Source organism: Dermacentor silvarum, chromosome 9, assembly GCF_013339745.2.
Source record: "Dermacentor silvarum isolate Dsil-2018 chromosome 9, BIME_Dsil_1.4, whole genome shotgun sequence".
NCBI lineage: Eukaryota > Metazoa > Arthropoda > Arachnida > Ixodida > Ixodidae > Dermacentor > Dermacentor silvarum.
Genome location: NC_051162.1, coordinates 77,037,111 through 77,047,796, shown reverse-complemented (window position 1 = coordinate 77,047,796; position 10,686 = coordinate 77,037,111). Strand labels below are relative to the sequence as shown.

General features: G+C 42.0%; 1 protein-coding gene across 1 annotated transcript; it reads left to right on the top strand.

The window, feature by feature from the left end:
* Nucleotides 1–447: 447 nt before the first annotated feature.
* On the top strand, nt 448–2,533 carry LOC119463672 (transmembrane protease serine 2-like). Its single transcript, XM_049655327.1, has 4 exons — nt 448–453; nt 829–944; nt 1,186–1,324; nt 2,411–2,533. The coding sequence occupies exons 1-4, from the start codon at nt 448–450 to the stop codon at nt 2,531–2,533; spliced, it is 384 nt and encodes a 127-aa protein (XP_049511284.1).
* The last annotated feature ends 8,153 nt before the right edge of the window (nt 2,534–10,686 follow it).

Below are 10,686 nucleotides of genomic sequence, written 5' to 3'. Positions count from 1 at the left end.
TAATTTCGTCAGCCTTCCCACGTCTGCGTTTCTCTAAAATGATCTGCATTACGGTGTCATTGCACCTTTCATCGTCAACATGCAGATCGCTAGCTGCGTGCGGTGAGCGCACTGCTTCCCTTGCTACAATACCAGCATTGCAGTAGTTCGCGGGAAGATTTAAAACAGCTGTCTTTAACTCTCGAGATCCTCGGTTGACCGGGTGATTGGACCCGTGGTGACCGGACGGCATTCATATGAGTGTATCAAATAATTGTAAGCTGTGCTCATATGCCCACTTCTTTCCTTGTTTGCCAATTTGTCGCGCTGTTTGTACCAGTGAATCTGTACCAGCTCAACAGGTCTTTACTTTGGTAATGTAAATAATAGCATTCTCATAAAACAGAGTTTCGTTGCAAATCAGGAAGCTCCTGGAGTTCCACTATATATTCAAGCACCTCTAAGGTAATGCAGGTAATGGGAAGCTACAGTGCTTCGTAGAAACGCTATGTCCTTGATGGAGTCAATATTCCGTTCTTATTCTTCAAACCGATTGTGAGTGTGGCTTATTGTCCTAAACCACAAGCCAGCGGCGTTTCATAGAACAATTAGAACATAAGAGCAATTGACGACAAACTCCATCTTTCCGTTTTCGAAGACCTTCCCCGCGTCCTTGGATACAAAGACATTTATTGATTATTATTTGAGCTTTTCTGTTTATTTTATTTCAAGCTCGACTTTGAACCTGCATGCAAATGACAGTCGCTTCTCTGAAGATCTATAACCAAAACTGCCCGTTACGTGTTATTAAAGACCTATACATTTATGAGTCACATCTCTGTCTCCTAGGTTTACCTAGAAGTGACCTACCGATGGAATGCCACCGCCTTCGTCAGCGTTATGTGCGGCGGCAGCATCATATCACCAAGCTTCATACTGACTGCAGCACACTGTGTTCATTACATGTAAGTCGTGCAGGCACAGAATGGCCTTGTGGAATACGATTATGTGTAATTTTACTTAGACAGCAATGAACGAGCGGTGTTCATTTACAATATTTTTTACTAAATGCCTTCACCTAATTGAAGCGCTTAACGTTTGCAATGTTTGGGTAGCACGAAATATGTATAAGCAACAAAAAGGTGTGTTCTGCCGTTCACGAACGCCTGTCGATGACATCCTAACAATAAAGTTTATTTTGTTTAGGAACACTGTTCCTGTTTTTGCGCGGGCCTTTTACAACACCACAAAAGCTAGTGATGGCCCGAACGTGTGGGTTGAAGATATGATTCATCATCCAATGTTTAAGTGGACGACGCTATCGGACGATATCGCCCTCATCAAAGTAAGTGCTTGCCTAGTGAAACGGTAACAAGTCTTCTTAAGGGTGTCAAATTGAAGATTGATAAAGTAGAAGACTAATCTTGAGACTACGTGCTCGGTGTCATTACGCTTTTGAAATATCCTCAACAACAATCACTGGAAAACGCATTTTATAATTCGCTGTTGCAGTATCTCTATGAAACGGGTCAGCATGCTTATATTTAGCTCTATTATGATGTTGTGCGGCGTGGCAAACCAAGCGATAAAAGAAAGGGCTCACAGCTTGAAAAGCTAATCGCAAACTGTAGTACACGTGACTGTTACATATCGCTTAATCTCATAGCTTGACTTCATGATGCTTAATTTAAATCTAACATGTAGTTTTGTGCGCTCCGAGAACAATATCGAATATGCTAGATGAGTTTCTGAATATTTTTGATCTTGAGCTTTTATAAGGAACATAAATACGTTTTCACTCAGATGCAGGACATTGAATGTTGCTGATGATATTTCAAAAGCGTAATGACACCGAGCACGTAGTCTCAAGATCAAATATCTTCATATTGTCTGGCTCCTTTGGTGGGTCAACGCTGGATATTTAGGTTTTAACTACTTACCCATAACAGCAAAGATAATTATACTTCAATGCTGTTCGCAGTATAGCGGCTTGGATTTGCGAACAGTTTAAACACCGGCAATCTAAAAATCAACTCATCCCAAAGTTTGCACTCTACAAGTGTTCAGATTCACAGCATGTGCACATCACAGAACATCAGTAAGCGGCGCAGGATTAGTAGCAAGGACTGAATGAATTTCATGAAAGGCGAAAGCTCACTGGTAAAGCTTTATTGCGGCCTGAAAAGGCAGGGGACAAAGGCAGCGGTTCATGCGGTGTCAATGGTCGTTTTACAGCTGTGCACTGCTTAGGAAAGAAAATGTAACTGATTGAACGGAAAAACGAATGTTGCTCGAAATCGGACTTGCTTACTGTGAAGAATTAAAATTTACTTTTTTTGCTGTAGGTTATAAAGACAGATTTGTTTTTCTTTTACATTTGCATTAATGTCACGTGTTTTAGCGTGTCATGTTTAAACGCTGTGGTGATCAGGTGGAGAAACCTCTGAGTTTTGACGACCATGTGCGGCCAGTTTGCCTGCCTAATAAACGGATCCACCTGGACGGAAAACGAGCCATGGTTTCTGGCTGGGGCCTTACAACAGAAAGCAAGTAACGCTTTCCGAAACTACGTCATTTCATATCCGTGAAGTTCCAACACTCTCATGCAGATACAAAAGACCCTGTACTTCATATATAAAAAGTTCTTAAAGAAGGAGCACACTTACGAAAAAAACATAATTACTTAATAAGGTTTACGCCGGGGTGCGGCCTTCGTCAGAGTAAGAGAATGTTTTTTACTCTAATGAAATTTGTGCCATAGAAGAACGTACGCAATGAAATATGCTTTTTCTCAGGCAAATTGGCTCCGTCTTTCCGCAACATGCGCGTACCGGACCCACAGGACGTTTTGCTTAGAAATGAACAAATTAATATATATATATATATATATATATTTATTTATTTATTTATATATGTGTGTGTATGCTTGTGTGTGTGGGTGTGTGGATGCACGCGCGTTTGTAGTGGTTGAGTTTTACCACTGTTTCAATTATGTAGAATGATGATGGACTCTTCTCTTTATCTGCACTTGGAACCTGCTTACTGCAGTTTTAAGTGAATTCTTCGGACACAAGGCCTTGAGAATAAGTTGGAAGGACTCAATGGCTTGAAAACTTTGATGTTGTAGATGACGTTTCGGTATTTTTTTTTATAAAAGCGCGGCTGACTTAGTATTCGATGTCGATGCTAACTTGATAACCTTTTGGAAGATCATAGAACCACTGCAGGTGCCTGATGAATTTCCATTCAATTGATCCACTTAAATTCGAGATTAGGTATCACTTTCGATATCGCGCAGACGTGCTGAGGCTACCAGCCATGGTCAAGTAAGTCGATTCCGCCTTATGGGTCAGCTCGTTCCCGGCTCGTCATAAGGAGCATGACTAACGTGTTTTAGGAATTTACCTATACACCTAGACTCACCTTATACTGCTGTGTTTCTTCGAACAAACTGTTTGTCTGAAGTCATGTAGTTTTCCGTGACCCAATAATAATTTCAGTTTCTGAGGCGGAATTAGGATGGATGTTGAAACAGTCTTCCTGCCTGCAGTGACGGAAAGACACAAGGACGAAAGAAAGGGTAGCTTCAATTCCGTATATTCATAAACTCTCAAACAAAACGAATCGCAATGGCCGAATGTGAAGGTCGTATTTCCCGTTCCCCTAAAGTTGTCCAGACAGCTCAAGTTAAGTGATCCACGCGAAAAATAGCCACTCGGTTGCACTGGGATCAATAAAAGAAAGTTTGTTTATTGTCAGACAGGCGTAGTTCATAGAAAGTCCCTGTTCTGTGAAAGAGTATATAGTACCTGAATGACTGCCTCACGGAACACTGCAGCAATGCCACGAATGAAACCAACGGGCATGAACCGCCCATTGAAAAAAAAGTGCATCTCCACTCCGAAACTTCTATAGCTGTGCTGTTCTATCTCGTAATCGCACACAATGGCCGCTACATAGTACCAATGTGAACATGACATGCTACAAAAAAATGTTTTAGTGTTGCTTCCGTTACACGGACGGAAACTAAATTCGCTTATTGAGTGACACATGAGTGAAGTGCAGATGTTCGAGTGTCGCATATATAATCATATAGTAGGCATTTCACGAAATGCTTTCGAAATTCATTAAGGTTATAGAAGCTGAGTTACAAATGAATAAATGATGACTGATTGAAAGAAAGCGACATGGAAGAAAATGCGGTCGCAGAAGCAGGACACAGAGCTGTCCTGCAGGTATTGTGTCGTATCTTCCTTCGTCGGGAGCGTCTTTCCAAGCGCATTATACCTGTTACCCGTGAAATAAAGCCTGCACAACGTTGCTTTCTTAAAGGAAATATATGGTTAAAAACTCCATTTGTTGCAGTAAGCAAATTTGCCTACGGGTTGTTCTGTCCATGCGTGAGTCCGTATCTAAACAAAGCCGACCACCGGCACACAGTTAGGGGCAGTACAGACTGTTTTGATAGCGATATATGACTCGATTTGTTATATGCGTGTTGTCTTGCACGTGAACGATTTGGCAAGACCACAGCAGCACCAAGCGTTAGCCATCTTCAGCCATGTCCGGTATTGTACGCATAAAAATCATTCTAAACAATGCACCAATATATCCAAGGTATTATAAGTTATGCTATGTGTGATGCTTGGACTTGTGGTGACTGAAAGATGTCCTCGATGTAATTATCCCCCTTAAGATGCATCTCAAGGACCTCCTCAATTGTTTATTGTTGCAACGGTACAATGCATGTAGTGTGAAATGTAATGTAAAATGTACTCAGCTGCTGAACTGTACACGGGCTAGGAAGGCTACTTCCTGGCCCTGCGCTATTTGAAGTAGAAATAAACTGATTGATTGATTGATTGATTGACGCTGGTCTCCATTGCATTGTCAACGCTAGCGTAGCGGCGTACGTACACAAATATTTATTCTCGTGTATAGCTATGAAGATTGTTATTTAGCTAGTACCTTATTCATATTCTTGGTATAAGCGTGAATTAGACACGGGCGGTGGCGAAATAAGACAGGACGAGTGCTGCCAAGAATATGTTACCGTACCAACTCGCCCAACTATACATCCTTTTGCAGTGTACCTTATTCATGACTGGTGTTCCAGGCATTGCACTGAGCCGAGTGCCAGGCGTCGGTTGGGTTGTAAGAGCTCGGCCTAAACATGTTAGACATTCCTGTTAGGCACGTTCATTTTTTTACAATGTAAACTAAAGAAAGCCAACCACGTTTTCTAGAAATACTACGTAACCGGATTCGTATTAACATAGTTTCGTGTCGCTTCCGAGAATGCGAGGCCCACTAATACGCGTAAACTTTGATGTCAATGAGAAAAGAGAATGCGACAATCAATAGTGTTTCGCTCATGCAGAACTTCATATCATACGTGTTTTGGACGTAGTTGAGAGGAGACTAAGCGTATAATTTTCAAATACATTTGTTTAAATGGTGAACTGCATTTGAAATGATCATAATGGATTTCAGTTTTGTTTATTGCATGAATGTTTTTTCTTCCATTTTATAATCCCGTCTTCTTTTTCTCTAGATGGCACGGCTTCCCATGCCTTAATGTACGTATTTACAACAATCCTGCCATTCGAAGCGTGCAAGGTGGGCTTCTTATTGCCTGGACAGGAAGAGGTTCTGAACCAGGGGAATGTATTGTGCAGCTTAATGCCTGGCAAAGGCAGCTGTCAAGTAAGCTATGAAATACATAATTTGGTGAACTGATAGACGGAGATACTATGTTGTTTGGGTTAGGGTTCTTCAATCACCTTGTGAAAACATTCCGCTTTCATAGTTCCAGCTGACACGCACAACCTGCTTTAACAACAGTGCTTCACACAAAGAATTACACAAACAATGAGAATAAAAAGAGTTCAAAACAAGCAATTCACCCTATGCGTTTCTTGATGTCATCGTCTGTTGGCTCCATATGGTTGTGACCGCCTGTTCCACTTATTTTGATTAATAGATACTGAGGGTCTCCATTCCAGCAGCTTTGATGCCTTCATGTAGCATACTAGAGTTTATTGGCCAGTCTCCTCTTTCCAAGTATCATGTCATGCCTTGCGACGAAAAGGAATTTCTACATCAGCTGCCGAGGCTCGGAGCTTGGGCGCTGGCTAACACTCCCAAGCCTAGACTTGGTGCACGTATAATACTAAAGAAACTGGATGCAAAAATGACACTGAGGACGCTCAAATTGTAAAAGCATCACACGCCTAATGCAAAGACGTGGCTTCGTATCGCACCTGCGACGTTTTTTTTTTTTCACTTTCAGTTTTCGTGTAAACAAACACACACACACACACACGCACACACACACGCATGCACATGAACATATATTGTCACGTAGTAGTGACGCTAAAGCGAACAGTCGTAAAACTGTGTATGACGAAACTGATCCTTTATTGGGCGAACCTGTGCCCACAAAAGCAAGCTTCACTCAAAGCACAACGATAGCGGCGAACACAGTCGGCGATCGTCGAAAATCTCCTCAGCGGCGAAACGCGTCGGCTTTTATACCTGAGTCATCGAAGGTTCCAGATTAATCCCTGATGCCCGCGGGTCTTCCAGAAAGTTCTAGACAATTCGCGTCGGTCATACAATCAGATAACATAAGCGTCGGTGTATACAGGCAACGGAAAGAAGCATCGATAACGTTCTAGAAACTTCCGATACACTCGCGTCCTGCGCCGAGCGATAACGTTTAACATTTGTTAGCCGGCGGAAAGCGGCCACCGGTGAAAGATAAACATGAATACGTGTCAATATATGTAATATATAAGCGATATTTTTACGAAGACGTTACGTAATATTTAAAATAGCCATTTGTACTGTATATATACAGTTCCGTCGGAGACAAGCCGTCTACGGTGGTGACAGTGGGGTGACAGCTGATACGCTGGAATTAGACAGTTATTTAAAAAATCTTTATTCCTTAGCTTTTCTACGAATGATTCAAGCGACTTCACCACAATGGAGAAATCGAAGCGAGCTCTCCTTAAAAGCCATACCATATTTTGGATGTGGAAAAATCTGACTATTCAAAGTAAATGCCTCAGTAAATTTCGATTCTCAAAGTTCTTGAGTCCGGAGTTTGCAATGTGCGTGCTTTCCTCGTTGTTGTCATTCAATGTTTTATCCCATACCAGTCGTTTCTAGTTGTTTCACCTCTTTTCCTATTTCTATATCTGCCAGTATTCAGGCACAGCACTTGCTCCTAGGCACACGCAATAATAAAGACTAACTGATTGATTGGTCGATTGGCTGGTTGATTGATTGCTTAATTTTTTATTGATTGATTGACTGCATATTATTATTCCAGGGTGACTCAGGGGGCCCCCTTACAGTGATGTCGATGAACACACGATCACTGCAGGTTGGTATCGTCTCCTACGGCAAGGGATGCGGCAGGCCTAATGAACCGGGCATGTACACACGTGTCGACCATTATGTGCGCTGGATAAGGCAGGAGATACGGAAATCAAGAACTCCTCGCTGGCGGCTGCCAATGGTCACGGAAATGTTAAATGAATTTGTGAAGAGGCTGGTCTGACAATATAGCCAATCCCTAATGACGACATTTCGTGCACTTCCTTTGTTGGTTGTTACGCTTGGGTTGAAACCAAGGTTTTGCATCGTGTCTAGCACAAATTCTTTATAAAACTTCAGAACCTGTCCACAGTTGAGCCATCTTGGGGCCAGTCGTCGCAAAATGACACCAACCTAATGGCTCCAACATACTAAAAAAATCTTCGCATATGCGAGCCAATTCGAATAACTCATACTTCAACGAGAGCAAAGCTGCCTCTTAAAGTTCTCAACCCTTCGAAGCACTTGAAATTATGTTTTTACATTCATCAAAACTTTGCATACGCTTCGCTACATTAGGTACCATTCTTTCGCTATACCCAAGCATTTCGACATGCTCCACGGCTTCTGTCCCTTACGATTACATAAAAAACAGTAAGCCACGAATGTATTTATAACAACATAACAATAAAACTATTTTGAACCAGAAGGAACCAACGCGATGCCCAAAACTGTTTGTCAATTTATTCTGTTTCTAAGTAACCCTCAGCGTTGAACCAAGAAAACGCGACTTCTAAATAAAGAAAAATTCAGAATACTGGTTGAAAGAAACTGCGCGAAGAAATTGTTTATTTATTTTATAACTTTCGATAATTAGGCATAAAAGCAAATCAGGGGATCCGCAGACAGTTGTTCTACTATTGGAGTTTGATACTGACCATGCACCACATGCCACTGCCCATCGCCACGCACAAACCGCTGCGGAACTTCCCTTAACAGCTGCGCTCACACAACTACGTCACAAAAGGTCACAGTTACTTCCGTTTGACTCATTTAGTTAGCAGCACCACTTCTCCTCCTTACGGTAAAGTTTCACCTCTAAATAAATGCCATGTGTCTTATATGCAAATCTACAATGACCAATGGAAACCGCGCAAGCCTGAGAGAAACGCAACGTTCTATTTTCTTCGCATCCCAGAAATGGTGTTGTAGATCGGGGTCTATAACCATCCTCAATCGTTTTAAAATGAATTTATGTACACGGCTAACATGCCTGGTAATTATGGGGCGACATTTTTGAGATGGTCCTCCGCAGTATTTGCAACAGTAAGCAGAAATGATACAGTGGAAAACCATAAAAGTTATTGCTTTGCCTTGACAGGACAGCAATCATGCTAAGGCAGAACACACAGTTATTGGGGCCGTGGAACGAAACAATTACAAAGCATGACGGCGATAATGAACAGAGCTTTCTAACAAAATATTTTGCTTTCTGAAAACAAATCATATTGGACCATGTCGTATCTGACCATGAACGCCACCATCCATGTGAAGTAAAAAGCAATCAGAGACAAGAAAACCGAATTCTAAGCTCTTACTCAAACGAACAAGTCGTCATATCTACTCTGTATGCGCGTACATGACTGCCTTATACCCCAGACACACGCACACCCCTACTTCGGACTACGGGACATCTACAGGAAAGGCGTTCATGTGGAGTGACACACGACAAATTTTTGTGCACTTCTTTAAGGATTCCTTTCGGAACTACTGCGTCGTGCACAGACCTTCGTCTAGAAAAAAATGAAAAACTTAGCAAAAAACAACAGTGCCGTTATTTTTGTTCTTGTAAAAGCGACAAAAATGATTTTATACTTAGCAATGACGCAACTTTCCTAGTAGCGAACTTGTATTACAGCGATGCTCTAAAACTCTCACCAACCTTTCCAGAACGTGTGGTCACCACCGTCCCGCCATAATCGCCTTCGGCAGCTTCGACATGCACCTTTGTCAACATTTGGCTAGCTTGTCTGTGAAGCTGTTGTGTTTTTTTTATTATTATTCATGAACAGTAGACCGATTTTTTACTTATCATGGATTCATATGGGTTGCTTCTCGTGTTTTGTTTTCTTTCTTTCTTGTTTACAATTATTTATTGATTGTAGACCTGGTATCTTTGTTGGTGGCATGTATGCGGCGTGTATTTATGGGGAAATAGAGCATTACAATTTGTAAACTGTGTATTGCGACAGCCAACTACAATGCAGCCTACCCTTCCATCTGTGCACAATTATTAGGCACCAAAAAAAAAGGGGGGGGGGGGTTAAAGCGTGATTGGCATGATCCTTGTCTTGTCAGGGTTGGGAAGCATTGTGTACCTCTTGAGTTCGACGTTTATTATCCGTTATGAAAGGCGTACTTTTACGAGTTGCACACACAACACAGCACAACGCTTATTCCGGTGCATAAGGCAGAACCGTTGAAGCGCAATGATCTCGATTCACGGTCGAGCTCAATGATTTTTTGGAGTGACGCTCATAATATATTAGCGTGTGCCCTGGGAGTCTGAGATATGCCCTGAAAATGCGAAATCCGAGGTACTTCGTAATGCTTGAAGTGCGACTATAAGCAGCGCTCACCCGAAAACTGCCTAAGTTGTGACGACAAAAAAATTAGGATCGTATCCCGGCCGCGGCGGGCGCATTTCGATGGGGGCGAAATGCAAAAACGCCCATGTGCTTGCGTTGTAGCGCACGGCAAAGAACCCCAGGTGGTCAAAATTAATCCGGAGCCCTCCACTACGGCGTGCCTTATAATCATAGCTGGTTTTGGCACGTAAAACCCCAGAAAGAAGAAGAGAAAAACATTAGTTCTCTTTCTTCTTTTAACTTCGCTTCGACTGCACACACTACCCTTAAACGTTTTGCCAGTCTCAGTTTAAATAATTAACGTCATGTGTCTTGCTGCACAGCTTACCGACAATATATGAAGCAGATCGCGCCACAGCGAGGCTCCATTAGGTAAGGGCCCCTATAGCGTAGCAGAAATACGATTATTTCAAAGTACTTTAATTTGCGCGCCATTTAGGAGTGCTACTAGACCTGTAGCACTTATTCTAAGCTATGTAATCTGATCATTCATCTTCCTATATCCTAATGTTAGGTTGATATCATTCTTTTTCTTCACGCGCGGTCTTTAGCTTGCTCTGACATTTCATGGTTATAACCCTCCAAGTGACGGCCACATAGTATAGCGCTGCATAACGCACTGCTTCTTAAAGTTAATATTAAGGGATATGTCTAAATTGCTACCAGTGCTTTGTAACCCCCTAGAACATGCGCTCCTTGCAATTTTTAGAATATACGTTTGATTCTAACAAGA